Genomic DNA, 22,361 nt, shown 5'->3' on the forward strand with positions numbered 1-22,361 from the left:
TCTACAACTCTTTGGCTCTGTTGAAATAAATCCTGAAAGCTACCTAGGATAATGAATAGCATATTTTAACTGTATGCTAAATAGGCATTTGTGGGCAAGTATTTACCTTGTAAGTTAAGATGTACATATATATGTGTACATACCTTGGTACTTGAAATTTGTCATTTCACATTTATGATACCCTAAACTGCTCTTGGAAAAGTAATTTTGTAGTTATCCTGAAAATATCATAGTGTTGTTTTCTGAAAAAAAAAAAATTATTTCGCAAATTTCTAGTCAAAGAATGCCAAATATGAACACTGTAATTTTAGTCTCTGTCTAGAATAAACATAGAGTTCAGGCAGTGCTGAGGCTGGCCAATATTGCAGTGTATTTCAGGCTCTGAGAGTGGGGGGGAAAGCTGTTCGAAATCATTCTTTTCTTCTGGACAGATGATACAAAGAGCAGTTCCCTCTTTTAACACTCCTACTAGGCTGTCAGGCTGTGGGGGAAAGCCCTTGAAGTTACTAACTCGTTCCTTCATTGTATGCATGTTTGTAAATTGTATATGCTTTGGACTAATAGTAAAACCAGTGTTTTAAAACAAGAACAGAGCAAAATTTGGGATTTGTTTGTGGTTGTTCAGAGGCACGGGGGAAAAAAAGATATTTTGTAAAGGAATGGTAAATCCTATATTTTTAATTTGTGTTTACTGCCGATGCAGATTTTTACAGTGTTTTTGGCAAGAACCCCAACTAAATAAGTTTTTTGTTTAATTTTCTGACTAGCATGAAAGGATAGGGTTATTCTTCCCCCTTTTCATTTGACCTAATTTTTCTCTTGAAATTATGAAATGCTGAGAACAGGCAGTCATGTAATTTGTCTGCTATGTAAATCTGTGCTGTAACATGACCTTCTCTCAAATACTTGCAAACTTGGAGAGTGGAAATTGACCTGTGAAGACGTGTTCCACACCTTCCTTCCTGGCCTCGGGCCACGCAGCTCTGATGCACTGGGTACAGGGCTGCTAGAAACATTCAGCAAAAGCAGCCTATAATAGTATTTGATGGAAAGATAAGGAAGTCTTAAGTTGAAAAATGTATAAAAGCAAGTTACTACACAGGGATAAGGATTTTTAACCTGTGTGTTAGCTCTCTTGCCTACTACATTAAGAGGACAATAAGTGTTTAGTGCAGATCTAGGTATTGTCATTTTCACAGAAGAATAAGGTCTGAACTAGCACTTAAAGGCTCTCCAATTAAAAATAAAAATGCTGCATGAACTTCTTAATAACTAGAGGGCAGGAATCCTGTACCTGTAGATTGAATTCTTTCACCAGTCACGGTTTTCAGGAGGTTTTGAATCAGTGTTTAAAATATATACCACTGCAATAATTTTTCATATCTGTTCTCTGACTAGTGCCTCTCACTAGCTTAGGCTTGTCCTGATGTCTCCTGACACATAAAGCAGAAGTAATTTGTGTCTTCCAAGATCATTAACAATTGTTATATTTAACAGCTGAATTATGTTTAACTTGTACTTTTTACTTTGAAGTCTATGTTCTAAACTTCTTTACTTACTGTTAATCCAAAATGTGTGGAAATTCTTATTTAGATGACTTGGTATTTTAAAATGCAACCATGAGACAGAATGTCATGTCAGGAAATACGTATTTAAAGCAGTAAACAGCACTTTTTCAGTATGTTTTTTGAAAAATATTTGTTCTTTCTAAAACCAGAGAAAGTGGTCACATGCCCTATTTGGAAGCAGGAGCGTTTCTCTAGCAGGAGCAGTATTCTAGTGCACAAGATTGATTTTGGGTTCTTGGATGACAGATTAGTTAGACAGTAATTTGCTTTGTTCTTAATAATAAATTATTTCTGATAATGAGCCAGAGTAAAATTTTCTGTTTCTTTTCAACTTTGTGCTGAACTTTGTAAACACTGCATTTTCAGAAAGAGTAAGTTGCAATACCTGTACTACAGCTACTCAAGCTTTGTCATGGGTTATTTCAGATTCTTAAAATGTGTTCAGTTTGTCAATTCAGCTGAAGCTTGGTAGCAGTGAGCCCAAAATTTTATACCATATGGATAAGCCATTAAAAACAAAAACCCACAACAAGGGACGAACTGGGGGCAATGCTGCTTTTCAGGTAGCTGAGATTTTTGGCTGTGGTGAGGAATAGCTCCTAGCACTGCAATTTAAGGTGATGAAAGCTTGGTATTTAAAAGGAAAGACCTCTTTGATTGCCAGGCTGCTTCAGTGAAACTTTGGGGTTTTTTACAGTTTCATTTTGTGAATGGGATACGTTGCAGTTAAACTAACCAACCTCCAATATTTCATTGGCTTGGAGAATGAAAGCATTTAATCTGAGTGGAAACTTCTGCTGAATAGATGAATCTTACTCTTCTATTGGATTGATGCATGTACAGTTTGTATGGCATTTCAATCCTGATATATCTACTGAGACTTGTAAAACATGGTCTATATGTGTGCAAAGGAAAGGATGGGAATAGAGTAGCACATGAGGTTTCTGTGTCTTTCACTGTTGAAGTTACTCGGTGAGGTGTCCTGTTTCTACTCAAAGTTGTTCCACATTCCAATTTTGAAATGAATTCCCTTCCTGTAAGGAGTGGGAGGACAATGAGTAATTTGTAACAGTAAAATGAAGCAATAAGGAATTAGTAAATCCCAAATTAATATTTTCATGCCTTTCCCCCCCACTGTTAAATTATAGATTTACATTCCCAAGGGATCTGTGCTTCATTCATTGAAAAGGAATGACAGAACTTAGTAAAGGAAGCAGTAATTTAGTACTTAGGTTCATATTCAGTGTTCATCTGCAGCCCTGCATCTCATTTAAAGTGGTTCATTGAAACTGTTATAAATTATAAGTCAAAGTCACATGCTTGTCAGTGAAAGTGCATATCTTTCTGTAAAAATGTCTGAAAACTTGGCAGTATCTGTGTCAAATAAGGAAACAAAATCATACCATTATAAAAGGGTTTGGGTTGGAAGGGACCTTTAAAATCTTAGAGTTCCAACCCCCAGCCACGGGCAGGGTCTCCTTCCACTAGACCAGGTTGCCCAAAGTCCCATCCAATCTGACCTTGAACATTTCCAGAGATGGGGCATCCACAGCTTCTCTGGGCAACCTGTGCCTCATCACCCTCACAGGAAAGAACTTCTTCCCCTATCTAATCTGAATCTATCCTGTTTCAATTTAGAGCCACTCCCCCTTGTCCTGTCCATGCCCATGTAAAAAGTCCCTCTCCCGCTCTCTTGTAGGCCCCCTTTAGATGCTGGAAGGCTGCTAAGAGGTCACCTTGAAGCCTTTTCCAGGTGAACATAGAGTCTTAAGTAAAAATGTATCTGGTCCTTCACATTTAATCATAAATTCTGAAACTTCCAGCATGGATCACCTGGATATTCTGTACTCTGTTGCAATAATGCTCAAATTATGTTGCCTCTTGAATTTTGGCACTTTTCCTATTGGAATTTTCTGTCTAAAAGTTTTCCAGCTTTCCTATGTTGACTTTGTGTAAATGTTTTTAGATAATTGAGGTTGTCCAGAAGTTTCCAATTTTATATAAACTGAAAGTTCCAAGAAGCAGCAGAAGCATTTTGCTCAAATTTTATTTGGTCTTCTGTTGAAAGCAGTGGAAGAAAATTTGAACAATATATTTTAAAACAATAGGTTATTCAAAGGAAATTTAGTAAGAAGATCCACTATGTAATTATTAGTCTAACAGAAAAGAGTTTAGTAAACGTATTATTAGTAGTAGTAATCATAATTATTTAGAATTGTGAAAATTTAAAGCTGTTGACAGAATTCCTGAATTTTATTTAGGCATATATGATCTTGAATTAGTCTTGTAGGAGTTAGCATTGCTTTTTATTCAAGCACTTCAGACATTATTGAAGAGTAGTATTGGTTAAAAATGGCAATTACCTGCAAGCAAGGCAACCTGTTAGCAAGCCAGCTAACTGCCTTTATTTGCAGTTTACTTATGACAGAAAGTCCAAGAGAAATGGTTGGTGTTTTCTTGCTACCATTTGGTATTAAAGTTGTCAGTTCTTTCCTCCATATGATACATGGTGCACATGTCCTATTGCTCTGAAGAGGAACTATAAGACTGATATTTGAGGAGCATTTTTTAGTATCCTTTTGGTGAAAAGGCATATTTTAAATAGTATTGGAAAGCTAATTTGATGACATGTAAAGGACCAACATCTTGTGGAAGTGTCTGTGTAGATTTGGGAGAATTTACAGTCACAGTCTCTTCTGGCAGCTTGTGAGGTACACACTATTCAGTTTTTTACCCATTACATTTTACTCTTCTGTTTTACTGGGTTTAGTAAGAGTTGCTAGAAAGGTAATATGTTAGAAGTGACGCTTTCTTCTCTATTTAAGTGGTGTTTGCTATTTGGTGATTGGTGTCAGCCTGTGTAGGTAACCCATCATGTATGACCTATATAATTCTGCCCCAGCAAACCACTATTCCTGTGGCTTCATCTGAGATGTAGCAGATAAACATGTGGAGGGTTTAAAACAATTGCTAGCATATGTCATGCAGAGATTTTTAAAATTAATTTTGGCAACATAAATGAGAAGTGATTTTATTTTAATTTTTTAAAGCTTTTATTTTCAACTTTGTGTTCCATCAGACAATCTAATTGAAGAGAAATTTATTTCTGTAATAACTACTTAGCTCAAGAACAGAATATAATAATTCATAGCTTGTTCTTAGTAAATATTCTCTACAGGTAAGAGTGAAGTGGTACTTTGAGATATCCTTGAGTTTCGCACTTGAACTTGCAAATCTGAAGAAGTTATGCAAGAACTTTATTTTTCCTGTAGTCCTTTTACTGCCTCTGTAGCTACCTTGTAGTCTTATTTGGTAAAAACTTTGTTTCTACTGTTCTTGCAGTAATTATAGTTTGTGTTTTGTCAGGCTTTATTGGCTTATGCTTTTTCTACTGCCAGTTGAAATATTATTTCCTTTAATAGGCACATGAAAATTCCAGAATTCTTGGGCAACTTGGCTAAAAGAATAACTTTTTAAACTGTATTCAGCAGTAGTCAAAAAAGTTGGTCGGTCTATCAGTGTATGCATCTCAGGAAAAAAAAATAAGAAAAGGACATTAGGATTTTTCCACTGCTTTATCTGGTAATCTGAAATTTAATTTGTACAAATGATGACTGTGCTAGAAATATTCATGCAGCAAGATTGTAGTAACTGTAGCAAAATGAAGGCTAAGTATTTTTCCTCAGATAGTGAATTGAATAGCTAAAATAATGACAAATAACAGCAGGACTATTATTATAAATTATTATATGCCTTATGGAAGATACTAGGAAACAGGTATTTCCTAGTCTGAAGAGCCAATGTAAAATTATTTGGGAGGAACCTATTATGATCTTCACTTCAAAAGATATTTCTTTTTTCCAGTCTCCCTTTGTTCTATAAATAAATCTGAGCTGACAGCAGAATGAATTATTTTACTTACAGTTCAGGTAGTATAGTATAGGGTTTTCTAATCTGAAATACTAGTGCACTACAATTCCATTCTGTAATGTAAGTGTACCATTCTATAGGCTGAGCAAAGCTCAGGGTTTTAATACATTTTCAGTTATGGCCCTCCAGTGCTCAAACTACAAAGAAAAATTGTATTTTAACAGTTTTGTTGGTTTTGATATCCACATCTGTTCAGAAAGAATTATTTCTTTACCCCATGTATTTATCAGAACTTGTCATCAACAAATAGTTCTGGTTTCTGCCACAGAACTTGCAGCATCTGTGAGCCTTTTATTCATAATCTTAATAATTGTTCAAAATTAACATCTTTACCTCAGATTCCAGTGGAGGCCAGGTGCTATTTTATAGAAAAAAGATTGTTCATTCAGATGATCTTAATAAGGTTGAACTCATACAAGTCTGTTAGCAACTTGTTTCCACTCCTTTGTTCACCCTATAGACTTCAGACCATCACCATGAAGCAAAAGTCCATCTGCTCTCAAAGCACTCCCCAAACTGTCTGTTACAGAGAGCAGTTTTGGATGTGCAGTCGTATGAAAAACCACAAATGGAAATGGTACAAAGTCCACACCTGCAGCCATTCAAAAACACGTGGAGTATGTTTCTCTCAAAGTTAAAGCAAAACAGAATACAAAGCTAGAATGCATAATGTTTCATTTTACTGTACATGGTTTTAATTTATAAAGATTACTTTATGTAGATCTGACTTGAAATACTTAAAAAGAGAACTAAGAGTGCATTTATTTGAATGATTAAATTGTTACATATTCATATAAACACACTACCTTGTACAGCTATGACTGTTATTGCTAAACTAAATGTCTTTGCACATACCTCACTGAAGATCAAGTATATGCTAACTTTGGCTTCAAAAACAAATTGCTTCTAAGTTATGCAAGTACAGAAGAAAGAGTCTGAAAATTTTCTCTACATGTTAAAATGTGGCACTTATCATTAATAGATTTCTTAGCAAATGGGTTTGTATTTAATGTGTCCTTCTGGGCTTAGCACAGTCAGAAGGAAACAAGCAGCCATCACTGTTCTGTTGATCACAGTCTTTCCCATTCAGCCTTTCTACTGCTTGTTCTGTTTTTTTTATTCTGCCCCAGATAATTCTCCTCTCTGTGTCTGTGTAGTCTGTATAGTGTTCGTCTAGCCATTCCACCTATAATTAGCTATTAAGTTTGGGTATCACTGTAATTGAGAGTTCTATTTTTAGAGGCACTGGGATTCCTGGATTTGTCTTTTAGAATGTGAACTTTATCTTCATTATGTACACACTTAAATTCAGAGACTTTTCTATATATCCATAAAAAACCTATTTAAAAGGGTAGACCATGAACTTTCAACTAGGGATTTATGAATATGAATTGAAGTCTATAAGAGCTATAAACTCTTTTTTTCCCCACTAATCTCTTGTGAAGTCTTGAGGGATGCTAGTCAATGAATAGAAGGAAAATTGGCTATTTTCTGATTGGAAGAGGACTGAGTTTTAAGCACCCAGAGTATTTCTCATCTATGTTTTATTCATCCAAATGATTTTTAATTTCTTATTTTGGTTGTATTTTAATTTAAAGATGCTAACATGAACTATTAAATCAAATTTTTGTATTTGATATTACTCAGATATTTCAAGTTCAGGCAAACTTTCAGCAACTGTTCTTATCATAATTTAGAAATTAGTTCTTTGACTTCTTCCTGAGAGAGACTACCTCTGTCCATTGAATGTATAGGTCAATGGTCTTCAAACTTTTTGAATTGCACATTTCTATCAGTAAAATATTTTGAACACTCTCTCCTATATGTATACATTTATAAATTATATACACCTACTTCAATATATATAATCTATTTGTCCATTATAAACCATAGACAAAATAGAAAATAAATATAGATGAGAAAAAGACGAAGTGAACTCTTTGGAAAATTAATTTTATTTATAAATGTACAAAACATAGTTGTTTCCTGCATCCCAGTGCATTTTCTGGCACAATGTGGGATGGGCACACCCTGCTTTGGAAACTGCTGGTGTAGGTAAACAGGGGAGACTAGCATCATGACATAAGCTGTAATACTGCTTTTCTGCACTTAATATGTCCATTGCATCTCTCTTATTTACTGTTTGAATATATTAAATTCAGTCTGTTATGTTAGATGCTATCAAAGTAGTAGCTAGAGCATCTTGTGTCTAACTAGAGGTACACAGAAAGCCTGTTGTGACAAGGAGGAAAAGGGATTTTTTCACACTTGTACACATTTCAACGCACAGGGTTGGGTACAACATGTACATTGGGTACAACACCCTCTCAATGAGGGTGTACACAGCTCAGGAGAATTTGGCTCATGGTTAAGTGGCTTGGAACTGGACATGACCAGGCAGAGCATTAATTTTAGGTTTACACAGCTTGTGCAGCAATTGTTACATCTATTATGGTCATAAGCACCACAAGAAGTGGTGAAGTTGGGTGGTTTTTAATGAACTTCCAACTGTATATTCTTTGCAGAGTAACCTTTATCCTTCCTATTCACTAGCAGGGACTCTTCTTTCCTCTCTCAAAAAGGCAGGATTTGAGTCTCTAGCTTTTCACTGGTCTCCTATGACCTAATTTATTACTCAAACTCTGAACAATAGCCATCCCATTCTCACATTGTGTCATTGCCGCAAGGTCAACTCCCTAGAAAACTTTCCAATTTCTTGTGATGGAGTCAGTGCCAGAAAATCATAGCCTATGTTTTTCATGTTTTTAAACTCTTTCATGAATGCCTGCATTATGAGCTGTTATTTGTATGCTAATGAATATCCACTTTAAAGAGTCTGTTCTTATTTTACTCTGCTTGTAGATGTTTTTACACCAAAGTGAGCACTGTGGTAATGCTACAGTAATCAAAGACCAGTCTTGTGATGTTTGGAAATTTTTGTAGTGACAGCTGTTTCTGTGGCTTTTCTTTTTCTATTTTAAACATAATTTTGTTATTGGAGGATGTCTTGTGGTACAGTGGGATGCACTAGATTAGTGTTTAATAGACCATTTGGATCTAAGTTTGGGGGTTCATCTGCCTCACCAAACCATACCAAGATGCCTCAGCGAAGAGCCTGGTTGTGAGTGGGTGATGAGATGCACCCGTGTGGCCTGTGGATGTCCTTACTGGCCTGCTGGGCCAGCCTGTCTTCACTGACAGACCAGGAAACCTCGGATAACATCCCCCTTACATGTGTGGCTCAAGAAGGCACAAAAGGTTAAATGGGAATGAATCTCAAGTGTTGTGGTTTAACCCCAGCTAGCAACCCATTACCATTCAGTCACTCACTCCCTCATCAGCAGGACTGGGGAGAGAATTGGGAGGGTAAAAGCTGGAAAACTCTTGGATTGAGATAAAGAGCTTTCATCGAGAAAGCAGAAAGCCATGCATGTAAGCAAAGTAAAACTAGGAATTAATTCACTGCTTGCCATAGGCAGACGGGTGTTCAGCCATTCCTAAGAGAGCAGGGCCACATAACACTGACTTGGGAAGACAAATACCATCATTCTGATTGTCCCTCCCTTCCTCCTTCCTCCCAGCTTTTTATACTGAGCATGATGTCATACAGTCCAGAATATCCCTTTGGTCATTTGGGTTCACCAGTCCTGGCTGTGTCTCCTCTCAATTTCCTGTGTATCCCCAGCCTCTTTGCCAGCTTGGAAGTGCACAAAGAAAAGACCTTGGCTCTGTGTAAGCTCTGCTCAGCAATAACAACATTTCTACATTATCAACACTGTGGTCAGCACAAACCTAAAACACAACCCCATACCAGCCACGGTGAAGAAAATTAGCTGTACCCCAGCTGAAGCCAGCACATCATATCTATTATTCAGTTGCCAGAAATTGTAAGGGTGCTGATGTCCCTGGCCAGTGTCAGCTTTACTACTTCAGAGCCTTTGCATAACAGAAGCATGCCCAGTGTTTCTCAGAATTTGTTGCTTTTTGTCTGATGGTAATCGAGTAGGTGGATGTCCAGGAGGAGCTCTTTTCTCTGCCTTATGCTACTGGCTGTTACTCCATGTGTTTCTTGGAAATAGCCTAATTGGACAATAGGGGTCAGAGCAGAGGATCAGTTCACTGACTTCTTCAGATTGTAACAGTGCATGAGCAATAACAGTCTAGTGTCATTATCGTCATGTTATTCATTAATCCTGTTGCCCTTAAATGTGAGTAGGGCTGTTCAGCTGGCACCTGAAGGGAAGAGTATAGTCTGGAAGGATCCTGGAGCAATAAAGATGCTTGCTGTTTGTTGTTATCGATCCTTGTTAGCATTGCACATGCTTAGGCACACAGAACACTATACAGAAGGAAAAGTCTTTAAAACCCTGGGACTATAGGAAGGGTAGTTTTCATCCGACACTGTGCACCTTGATGTCAGTATTCCTACTTTGATGATGGCAACTGAGAAGTTATTCAGGACTGCTTAAATTGATACCTATAACATTTTTATACTGCAGCACACTTGTTTTAAGCAAGGGTGTTAATTTGTTACCCTTCCAATGCCAGCTTTTCCTGATTATTTTATTTCTGAGGAAAATAAATATCAATACACTAGAAATCCAAAGAAATGTCTGGAGCAGCTTTTTTGTATATCTTAGCATCATCATCAAAATTCTGACCCTGGCCATTTGTAAGGCACTAATTCCTGATAAACAGTAACTGGTGGGGTTTTGTTTTTCTTAGTGTGCTGAGTCTGAGCCTAACTGTTGTGATATAGTCAGTATATCAGGGTGATGTCTAATAAAGTCGAGAAATTCACCACCTATGATCAGTGTAGGAGTGACTCAGATGACTCTTTAGCAGTCTGTCTTCTTGCCTCCCAAAATAGTGTCTGAATCATCTCAGGTATTGAGAACATTCAAAGCAGAGTTAGAAAAGATTGACTAAGCATCATGCCTGTTAGTAAGAATCCTCCTGTCAGTCATTTTGCAACTACTATAATTTTTGCTACACCTTTTCTACATTGAGTAAGCACAGCTTTAGGCTATTTTCCGTGCCACAGCATGCATTGTATTTTTCTGATAGTATTTGAGTATTCTAAGACTATTTTTTGTCCATCCTGTTCTTTCTAGACAGTAAGAGTTTTATTGGTAGCTGTTGATCAGATGGTGATTATGTCAGGCGCCTACACAACCAGTCTGTTGCATTTGACATGTCTGAGGACAGTTGGCTTATCACATGAGTTTGAAAAGATGTTATTCAGGGCCAAAGAGACTCCCAGCTCATTGGGACCCACAATGAGAGATGAATGAAATACCAGGGGACATATTGGATGTCTCTTGATTGGCTTTGTGTACATATTTTCAAGTTGTCAGCATCCAACTTTTCTTCCTGAGCTGTTTTAAAGTAGTGGGTTTAAAGCTGAGGAAGACAGATGAGTAGTACAGTGAAACTATGTAGTGTTCATTCTGGATTTCTTGCTGATCATGATGCTCACTCAAAAATGTATATTTCTCCATATGCAGGTTGCAACCTTGTCCTTTATGATCTGAACTTGCTCCCCAAATTTCAGTATCAGGATGTTCCATAGTTGACAGTGTAGCCTCCATTAGCTCCAAAAAACATGCATGATCCAGATAACACCACAAAATTTGCTTATTTTGGCAGTAATTTGGTTTGCATATCTGGTTAACTAGCAGTATTTATGATCCCATTCCCCAGTGGGGGTGCATTACTTTTTTTAAAGATACCTTGATAATAATAGTTTAAAAATATAAGGCAAATTCTAATTAAGTCAGTAACCATGCTTATTGCAATAGCTGAGAGCCCATTTTAGTGGCTGCATATTTTTTTATCATACAATGAGGTTTGAACTTGGTTCCTGTTTTAAATCTTTACCTGCAGTGTTGCAGATTTCACCTCTTTTCAGGACGAACATCTCAAGTGCCTTCAGTATCATGTCGATGCAACTGGGCCAGTCACAGGAGCGCAACATCACTGTTTTCACTGGTGTTACAGAGGTGTTTCAGTGTTTTCAAAGTAGGAAAAAATCATTCTTACATCAGGTGCTGGAGATGTTGCTATCAGATCTACTTCTTAAAATTGCTTTTTGTTGTTGCAATGTAATGTTTATATTAAAAGTTGTTAAAATACGGACATTAGGATAAATTCAGAGGTGAATAGAGTGGTATTATACTTTAAAGGCCACTTAAAGATTTTCTTTTCTCCCTTTGTGTCCCAAAGCACGAATTTGTGATATCAAGATTATCTGAATGTTGCTAATAATTTATTTACTTTTTAACTTGCAACTTCTTTACATAATTCCTCTGAATTGCAACCAGAAATCTGAAGAGAAAAGAGTTTAGGATGAATTTGTTAAAAAGTTGAAGTACCACAAGTTAAGAAAAAAGATAGGGAAGAGTCTAAACCAGAGAGATAGCATTACTACTGTAGTTCATGCCTCTGTGGCTTTTGTGACTTACTGTAAGAGTTTCTGGAATTAGAAAGTAGAGATAAGTTTAGAGCAATTGCGCAGATCCATATGTAGCACCTCTGGGTTTCAACTTCTACCTAAAACTTGTGGTGTTTTAGAGCACTGTAAGAATGTTGCATATGGTATTTTGACAATTCATGTTCAGTAGGTCCCTGTGCTTTCTGTGTGCTTAGCAACAGGGTGGATGAAAGATGCCCAAACAGCTGGGGGGCATGTAGTAATGCTGGATAACTGTAGTACTCAGAGACAAAATTAATCTGCTCTTTGTGATGCATCCAGTGGAAATACTGTAATCTAAATGAGCAGTTCAAGGTTTTCCTTGGCAAACCTATTGGTGTGACTGAATAGTGCTTATGCTTGAATTGTTGATAGCATGTAAGTAGAAAAGGCAAAGAGTGGTGAGGGAAACTCATATGTTCCCTGAGGTGTAAAAGAAAAGGAATTTGGAGAGTCTGATGAGGAACATTTCAAAACCCATCTTCATTTTCTCTAACACTGGTTACAGGAAGGGAGTTTCCTTCCATCCTACGGGCTTGTTTGGGTAAGCATGGACTATTTTCTAAGGATTAGGAGGCTTTAGGTGCTTGGAATTTGTTTTGTTACACATTGTTTTGATTAAATGAAAACATTTGGACTTGATTAAATTAGTTTATTTGGAGCTATGTGAGGCTATTTGAGTATCGAAAACAAATTAGATTATGTAATTACATGAACAAACTGTATTTATCAGTGGTTTCCTAGCTGCTTTGTTGATGATTTCATGCCCTGTACTAGTGTTTCCAACCCATAGCTGTGGCAGCTCTATTGGAGTTCATCTTGCAAATGTTCTTTTTCTATGCATTGAGCCATTCAGAGACTTCCTGTGAGGGCATCTTGACGCACCTTCTCTGCGTGGCTCATTTCAAACAGTGATATCCAGCAAGCTGTGCCAGACTGGAAAGAGTTAAGACTTTTGCATGCCAGAAGAATCAAATCTTGCTATTGCCAATGAAATGCCCAAGGATGGGAAGAATGCTTAAATGTTTGTATTTTCTTAAACCTGTCTCCACATTTCTAAAGGATGTGTGGTCATTTTTAGTAAAAAATAATTAAGCTTATTCAGTCATATATTGGCTGTTCCTTAAGAGACCATTGAGAGATTTAGCTTACAGCAGACCCAAGTGAGGAAATTGTTGCCTTTCCTACATCCATTAATACTTCCTTTGCTTTGTTTGTAAAATACCAACATGTGAACTGAATTTTCTTCTCATCTTATGCAGACCTATCTTCACATTTTTTATCAGGGTCTGAGCTAGAGGATTTCACTCCATAGTGGATACTTTTTATTTCTTCTATCTTTTTCTTTTCAGAGGAAATGATAACAGCCCAGTGGTAATCAGACTTCAGTATACCCTTTTTCTGAATGCCAACTGAGAGCTTATGATCAAACCCAGTATCTTCAAATGGTCTCTCCCAAAAACCATGGGTCTGGTTTTTGTCAGGAATGTCCCCTATTCCTCTGTCAGTATTCTGCCATTCTGTTTAGGTCCTTTAGCATCAATGACAAGACAAAACAAAGCAAAAAACTTACAGGAGAGGTGGAGCTGTTGAAACATACCTTGACTTTATGTCCTGTTTCTATCTCAAGTGGTTCTTTCCCTGGGGCTTTGTTAAACAGAGATTCCCAGAGCCTTGTAAAGGAAAAGCAGTGGTTCCCTCCTCTGTCTGTTTGAAGTCTTATGCTCCTCTAGCTCACTTTTCTCAAATGGTCTGTGTGTAATTCTAGTTCTGGTGAAGTTGTGTGCCTGTGATTTCCAGCACCAGTGTCATAATCAAATGCAGCTCCTTCTGGCCATAAACTACCTCAGGAAATAATGCAACAAGAGTGTGGACTGCTTACACCTATTTAAAATAATCAGAAATTTTATTTCAATGTGGTGTGGATTTCTTCTTTATTTTTTTATTTGGTCTTTTGTTTTGAGGCTGTTTTTTTTCCCAGTTCTCATAGTATTTGCTTTTTGAGATTGTCAAGTTTGCAGTTCAGCCTGGAGATTACATCCTGTTTGTTTTTGCGTGGCTGATTTGAACTTGTATATTTCAGAATTTAGAATTTTTATTACAGAACTTTATATTCTCAGAATAGATTTCATGTATTCTCACTTAAACTTCCTTCCTCATACATTAGGCCAGAGATGTAAATCAGTATCAGTTAATTGAGTGATTTGCACCACACAATAATGTGGGAAGCTTGGAATTTTTATTTTCTGTTATGTTTAATTGCTGAGGCATTAAATATTATTTTTCATCTCATACTAGACCTTTTCGTGTCATCTGTTTATACTTATTTGCACAAATTATTTGGGTGGGTATCCAAAGCAAACAGTTATAAGAAAGGGCATGAACCGACTCTTTTCTGCTGGTATCTTCCTTCCCAGTATTTTTAGCACAAAACTTTTGCTCAAAAATAAAGCTTTTTATGTGCCTATTCATTCATTATCAGATTCCTGCAGGAGAGGAACATATGAACAGTGCCTGGTGGTACAGAGATGCCCATGTAACTTGGCCTTCTGGGTGTCAATTGCTTTATAGCAGCAGTAGCACAGAGGAAATTAATTTGTTTGGGTGGAAATTCTGGATATATTTGAAAGGATGTACAAAAGGTGGATTTTGCATGTTACCTTGTTACCTCGACCCTGGAGAGAGGGGGAAGAAAATCTCCAGGGTAGACCTCTTGTACTCAAGGAATTCCACAGTAATACTATTTTTGTTTCACTATACTTGTTTCAAACACCGAAGTGCTCCCTCCTTAAAGCTACTTCACACTGTTTCATTGTGTGAAATTTTACTTCACAAGAAAACCATCTTGGTGTTCAACCTTGTTAAGGCACATCTTTAAAAGCACTACAATTCTTTGCCATGTTGTCTCTATTACAGTGCAACTGCTTGTTTGTGGCTGCTCAGGAGGAAATGGTACCAGAGAGGGGGAGGTCTCTGCCACACTTTAGTTACTGCTGTGGTCAACACCCCTTCATTTTGTCCCAAAATAACAGCAGTTCTGTAAGGATGTCTTTTATTCATTCAGATGAAGTCTCAACAAGGGTTGGGACCCAAAAAAGTAAGGCTTGTGCTGTTGTGGGTTGCCTTCCAAGGTTGACTAGGACCATTAGCACAATGCTACAGCTTGAAGTACATTCAGTCAGTTTATGCTAAATGTAAATAGAAGACAAGAAAAATATAAAATATGCTTTAGCAGAGCACGGTGGAAAACCAATTCTGGCAGTTTGCATTGTGCATGGACCTTTCCCACAATCAACCATTGGCATTCCAGACCCCATCCAGGCAGTGTCAGGGTGCTCTGTGATGTGTTGGGTTGAGTGTGCTGCTTCTTGAGTGTGTTTCCAGGGCCAAGGGAATTGCACAGCTGGGTTAGAGCTCCTTGGGCTGCTGAGTGTTTTACTTTGTCTTCTTGCAGCACACAACACACAGGTTCCTTTTCCAACCTGGCCTTCTATGGTACTCATAATATAATAGCCTCTGGTTGTCCACAGGTCGCAGCAGTTGGAATAATGAGCACGGGGGTTCTTAATTACAGTAATTTCATGATTATAAGCCGCACCATTTTGACTAAAATTTTGGTCCGAACCCAAAGGTCCGAACCCAAAGTGCGGCTTATAATCAGGTGCAGCTTATATACGGACAAAGAACAAAAAGTTGCTGTTTTAATTTGGAGGACAGGTGTCTGCTGAGAAAGGCAGGAGCTTCTCTTTGAAATGGAGAATGTAAACCCCCTCCCTCCAAATTATTATAATTTTGAAATCAAGGGACTTTCAGGCAAAAATATGGGAATTAGGAATAACAGTTCTTTTCTAGGGAAATTAAAATAGAAATACAGTACTACAAAGAAACAAACTCCAAACCCTGACACAGTCAGAGTACAACCTGACACCCCGTCAGGCAGGGTGTTGGTAGCAGTCCCATTAAATGGTGGCTGCATCCTCCTGCAGTGACAGATGTGATTCAGTTGGAGCAGTGCTCCTGTACAAGGTGAAGTTTCCCTCCAGAGGTCCAGTGGTGATGTGGAGAAATCCGGTTTTCCTCTGGAGTCCGGTGGAGAAACGGGCAACCTTAGTGTCCCAAACCTCTGTTTTTATCTTGGTAAGAAATATTAGGCTCTTCCCCCTGGCTGGAAGAACTTCCAATGGGATGCAGTAATTTTATCAGTCCCACAGTGGGACTCAATGGCCATTAGCAGAAAATGACGCCCTGGAGGAAGGATGGATTGTGAAAAGATAAAGAACAATGCCCCGCCTGGTTTCAATGGATGACCCATTAGCAGATTATCTGCCATTGAGATAAGGATCACTGTCCCCACCCTCAACAGATGGTGATAGAATAGATACCTTTTATCACACTCTGTATTGTAACATGCAGCTTATAATCAGGTGCGGCTTATATATGGACAAAGAACGAAAAGTTGCTGGCACCCGGAAGTGCGGCTTATACTCAGTGCGGCTTGTAATCGTGAAATTACTGTACCTTGGATTATCTACAGTTTGTCATTTTTATTGTAATTCATTACAGACCAAGCAATACCGATCCAGCAAAATGCCATGATTACTGTAAAGGTTCTTATTTTTTTAAGTAAGAATCTTATCTTAAATCTGACAAATGGATACTGAACTCCATTTCTCAAATACTATTGGATTCCTGACAAAAAATGGCCTTTGTTTGTCTTGAAAAGAACTTACGGTATTTTTCTTGTTGTTTTCACATAATTTAGTTCTTGAAAATTCTGACAGCTCATTTACATTGTGATTGATTTTAGAGTCCCACATTTTATTTTTAGAAAGTGCTGAACCATGCCTATTACTGCAAGTATCTCTGAGATGTGAAGTATTTTTTGTTTGATGTTGACATTTTTCATGTTTCATATGATAATTTATATTGCTGTAAATGTGCAAGTGCTGGCTAGGACAGAAATAATTACCCGTGTCTTTATATTGGAGTTGCAAGGTTTAAATGCTTTGGAGTTTGTAAAATTTCAATAAAATCTCTTAATATTTTTATGATCTTCATGGGTGACTACAAATTAGCTTATTTTATCTGAGAAATAAATGCTAAGCAAAAGTCTAGATCCTCTGCAAGAAATAGTTTTCTCGAGAACAGCCATGGCTTAAAGTCAGAATGGAAAATTTGTCCCCATTACTTTCTATTCTCGCAGACTTGTATTTGCAGACTTCCAGGAAAGGGTGAGTAGTCCAGGATTTTCAGAAACTGGAGGCTGACAAATAAGAGTGTCTGTACCAAAGTGTGAATAAGACATGTAGCCAGACATGATAGTAGTTCAGTGTCTTGCTTAAAAGCATCATGGAATAATGTAGCTGGGATATCCAAGGGAAGAATTGCTTTTTGTGTTCATCATGGAGAGAAGATGCAAACGAGTCAGAGGTCAAAGATCGTAAGGAGGGGAAGGGAAGTGGTTCTGCCACAAGGCAGTTAGAAGTGTATGTCAGGTGGATAGTCATTCCTCAGATGTCTGAATGGAGAACAAAGCTCTCCAGCCCTTTTCCTTCCCTCTTCAACTTGTGTGTGATATGTGGCCAGATGATAATAATAAAGCTAAAGTCATTAACAAAATTTTTATTTCTGTTTTCCTTTCAGTTATTTGCCACCTACCATGCATGAATGGAGGCCAGTGTAGTTCTAGAGATAAATGCCAGTGCCCTCCTAATTACACTGGTAAACTTTGTCAGATTCCTGTGCAGACTGCCAGTTCTCAAAAACTCTACCATCACCCGCAACAGGTGAACAAGGCTGTAGGATCACAAGTTATCCACTCTACTCATACTTTACCACTGACAATGTCTGGACAGCAAGGTGTAAAAGGTAACTTCTTTCTTAATAGATATTTTTAAGATGTTGTTCTTAACAAATTATTTTGGATATTCAACCAGTAACAGTAGTGATACATCTACGTATATCAAATATTGACACCACAATTTGAATCGTGAGCTCACCAGAATGTCTGGAACATATTTTGCTCAAAGACTGAAATAATAAGAAATATCAATGTCATTGAAAAGAGTTTGTAGGTAAATTTACTTTACTTTATGGTATAATTTAATGCAAATTGCAGAGTTAAGGGATAATGCAGAGGGTTTCTTCTAGAAGTGTAGACCTGTTCAAAAAGACAATGATTATGATTGAACAGAGTCCATAAATTGCAGTGTATGTAGACAGAGAGTTGCAAGTGGTTACTAGTGGAGGAAAGAGACTGTGCTTTTCAACATAAAAAATTTGAAATCTAATGTAAAACTAAAAATTCAAACCATGTTTGTCTTACATAATTTGGTAGAGTCTTATAAGTTAATTTTGTGGTGAACTTTTTAGTGTAGATAGGCCATTATATGATTCACTTAAATAGGACATTCCTTCCAGGTCAAATAACAATATCATTTAAGAAAAAAGTCAGGTTTTCCTACTGCTAATGCTGTGAAGAAGATAGAGGATTAGAAAAAAGGAAACCTGTGATGTTAATCAAATCTTCCCAGTCAAAGAAAGTTCATTCAGCTTCAGATTACTCTTTGCTCTAATACTTTTGTTGTGAAGTGAAAAATTCTAATGACTTTGAAGAGAAGAGTTGAATTTATTTCTTACATGTCCTATGGGTCTAGGTAGGATTTTATCTGGGTGAGATCTTCTCCATATAAAGTGACCCCTGCAACATTCTCAACATAAGACCTAATGTGAATTTTTTTTGCTTGTTTAATTGCCAGATTGATTTTTGGTCAAGGGTAATTTTAAAATTACCTCTCCAAGGTTGGTATCTCTGAATAAAAAGAAAATATACAGGGACAGATGTGAGGAGACTCAGTTACTGGCAAATAATTTCTGAATAACTTTGCTAAAAGTTATTTGTTATAAATATAATCTAAGGTAGTAATTCTCTATTCAGAAAGGGACATATCTGTGAAGGAACTGTTGACAGTATCCTGGAAATGCAATGTTTAATTAGTACTTTTGAGTATCTCCTCTATCCAAAGAAGAGAATATAATTACCTAAACATTTAGCAGAGCATCAATTTATTCCTCTGCCTATGTAATTCCAGATGAAATAATTTTAGACAATACAGTGGACCACAACCCCTAAATTTTTAAGACAGTTATTCTTCAGATTCTCTCCTAAAATGCACAATAGGTTTCTCATTGCTAAAGAGTCTGACCTCTTAAATATTTTTTTCCTGACCTTCAAATCCTCATAGGAATCATTAGCAGTCACAATGCCTTTTCTTCTCTTTACGTGTCCAAATGAGGGTGTTGGATTGTTGAGAGAAGAATATTTCATTTCTTTAAAGGAAAGAATAAAACAATTCGTCCTGAAATGGCTGGCAGAAACAAAAATGAGCACATCTAGGCAGTGATCCAAGACCTGGAGAGGATTGTGATAATAATTCTACATGGGAGAACCCAGGCTAAATTTGATGTTTTCAGCATCTGAAAATCTCTGGTTGGATTGAGACACTAAAGCACAGAAATTCAGTGATTTCTTTTGAGGACTAATATTTTTTTAGATTTAGCAGCTAGAGAAACTATTTGAAGAGATCCCTCTTCATACATAAAAATGTTGGGATGAGTTTTTTCTTTTTACAGACAGGCTAGGCTGTCTTGTCTTGCCCTCCAAACCCAGTCTAACAACCTGAAAAGGACCTCACTGCTTCTGCTTGTAACACTGAAGCTTTCACCTGTGGGTTTGCCTCTAGCAGACCTCATGTAGCATGCATTTTGCTTGTGGGCTGTTTTCAGCTACAGGCAAGATCTTTACCCTGCAACCGTATTTTGCTGACTTTCTGCCATCCTATTCCTGATGTTTCTGTCTGAGTATGTTGACAATTTTCATAAATGAAGCAATGCAGTGAGTGTAAAAATAAGTCTATTTCTTTGTGAGACCAATTAATACTGATAATGTGCCTAGAGAAAGAAAAAAAATGTCAAAAACCAAAAGCACTTTCTCCAAAATATTATGGTTTTAAAGTAGCTCCAATAAATGAATTATGCCTCCTGAGGAGTGAAGCTGAAAATACCTAATCAAGTTCCAAAGGACAGTTCAAACTTCAGGAGACAAGGAGATAATCCAGAAGACTCAACAATCCAATGTGCATTATAAAGCTGTGTCAAATGGTATTTTTTGGTTGTTGATGTTTGGAAGGGATGCTCTGATGGATTGTCTGACCTCAAGTAGCCTGTGCAGTACTCGCTGACAAGAGAGGCCCAGCCAGACATAGGCAATGCTGACTTAGTTACGCAGCTTACAAACTGCACAGCTTGTTACACACCTCTCCTCCCTGCCCAGCCCAATAATAATTTGATTTACTTTAAAGGGCATTTTGTGTTCCAGTGAAGAGAGGCTTAAGGGTCACAAGCAGTTCTGTGCAGATTGCATTGACTGGAGGGTCTCAGTCTACATACCCAGATGTAAAACTACAACCATATTTAAAAACGGAAGTGTCTGAAAATCATTTCCTCTCCCTTTATCTGCCAAACCCTGAATTGAAAGTTCAACAAAGGGAGTGGTGATTTTAGATGGTTGAGCTGCTGGCAACTCTTGCAGGGGCGAACTTGGGACTTGGCAGGTATATAAAGGTGAAGGGATGAAATCTGAAGCTTATTCTGTGTTCCAGAGAAAGATGATGGATCTGAAAAAGAAAATAAAGCTTACTATATATCCAAAAATAACCTAGTAGAGTATGAATTCTGGAACTTTGAATGGGATTCTTATTACACAGTATGACCACAAATATTAAAGCCATACCAGCCAATTTGGACATCCATGTTTATCTAGCCGTCTTTACAATCCTATAATGTTGTTCTTTCCTTCATGAAGATTTTTTTTATTTTCTTCCTTTGTTAATGAGACTCTGTGTTCTTTAAGCCTTCCCTCTAACCCCTAAATTTGGCCTTCATTTATAGTTCAGTCACTTCAAGGCGCTCTGTAAAAATTCTGATGTACAAAGAAAGAAATGTCTTAGAGGTGCCTCAGAAATCTTTTTCATATTTTATTGCCAATTTCTCTTATGTGTTTTTCCTTCAATTATTTTAGTGAAGTTCCCTCCTAACATAGTGAATATCCATGTGAAACATCCCCCTGAAGCCTCAGTTCAGATCCATCAAGTGTCAAGGATTGACAGCACATCAACAGGACAAAAAGCGAAAGTACCTCAGCCAGTACATCCACAGGTCTCTTACCAAGGTCTTCCATATCAGAAGACCCAGAAAGGACATACAACTTACACAAATCAACAACCCATTCCTCATATGTTTCCTGTTTCAGTTAAAACTCAGCTTGGGCGCTGCTTTCAGGAGACTGTTGGGACACAGGTAAGAAATGTTTGCTAAGGCTTCTGAGAAAGGTAGTTTTAAAACTCTGTTATAAAGGAATATAAAAGAAAATCCAACAATTGGAGGGAAAGGACACATTTGACATTCTTTTCTGAAGAAAAAAAATATTTTGAGAATGTAACATTTTTATGAAGTAATATTTTTCTGAACCTCTTTCTCCTTCAAGCTAATGTCTTTATTTTCTGTGGACTTGGGTCGCTGACATTTTGGTTTCAATTATTTTATCCATAGCTTTTTCTCATGGAAATTCCTATTCAATAACTTCACATGTTTTACAGTATTTTAGGCTAATGGTTTGAATCTGTTGAAATGTGAACATTGAATGGGGTAGAAAAATGATGAAAGCCAACTGAGTGTTCACTAGAACATTAAAAGCTTAGTTCACTTTAAAAAAGTATGTTTACATCACATTTTTTATACGACTGTTCAAAATTGTGCATCTTATTTTAATCTTGAAAGCATTTTAATGGCAACACGTTTTTATATTTGCATATATATTTAAATATATATATATATAGAGAGAGAGAGATGATAAGGGTATGTGAAAAGATTGTTAAGAAGTCAGCTTAATCTTGTTATTTATTGTTATTACCATTCTGAAATTTGGCTTTTCAGATCAAAAGTCTTTAAGGTGAATGCATGCCTGAGGTGTGAGGTTTCAGGCAAAATCACTCCTTTTGGAAGGTAATGTTAGAGAATAGCTATGTTGTTTTTCAGGATAAAAAATACTTTATGACTCTATCATTGGAGATGTGATTTTTATCACAAGAGTTGCTTTGCTTTTGTTGTTTCCAGTGATTATGCACCCAAAGTTAGTAGATTTTCAAGCATCAAATACTGTACATATTTCTAGTATATTTCACAAATGCTTGTTAGATGTTGGCAGCAAAATTATCCAAAGATTTCACTGGCACAGAGCATGCCTTCCCCTCAAAGGGACATCACCCATCATTCCTGAGATGCAGGACTGGAGCAAAATGCCCTTTACAAGTGTTTCTTCTAGCTGTCAGTGA

At 37.2% G+C, this 22,361-nt stretch overlaps 1 protein-coding gene across 8 annotated transcripts in view; it reads left to right on the forward strand.

Annotated features, from left to right (window-relative positions):
- The window catches only part of LTBP1 (latent transforming growth factor beta binding protein 1), a 189,190-nt gene that overhangs the window by 64,317 nt on the left and 102,512 nt on the right, over nt 1-22,361 (forward strand). For 7 of the 8 annotated variants that reach the window (XM_033055515.2, XM_033055517.2, XM_033055518.2 and 4 more), the window contains 2 exons: nt 17,614-17,838; nt 21,050-21,327. In XM_033055515.2, coding sequence (XP_032911406.1) covers nt 17,614-17,838; nt 21,050-21,327 — 503 coding nt within the window. The remainder of the gene's footprint in view (nt 1-17,613; nt 17,839-21,049; nt 21,328-22,361) is intronic. The other variant, XM_033055519.2, reaches the window with a different exon arrangement.

This window comes from Catharus ustulatus, chromosome 3, assembly GCF_009819885.2.
Source record: "Catharus ustulatus isolate bCatUst1 chromosome 3, bCatUst1.pri.v2, whole genome shotgun sequence".
NCBI lineage: Eukaryota > Metazoa > Chordata > Aves > Passeriformes > Turdidae > Catharus > Catharus ustulatus.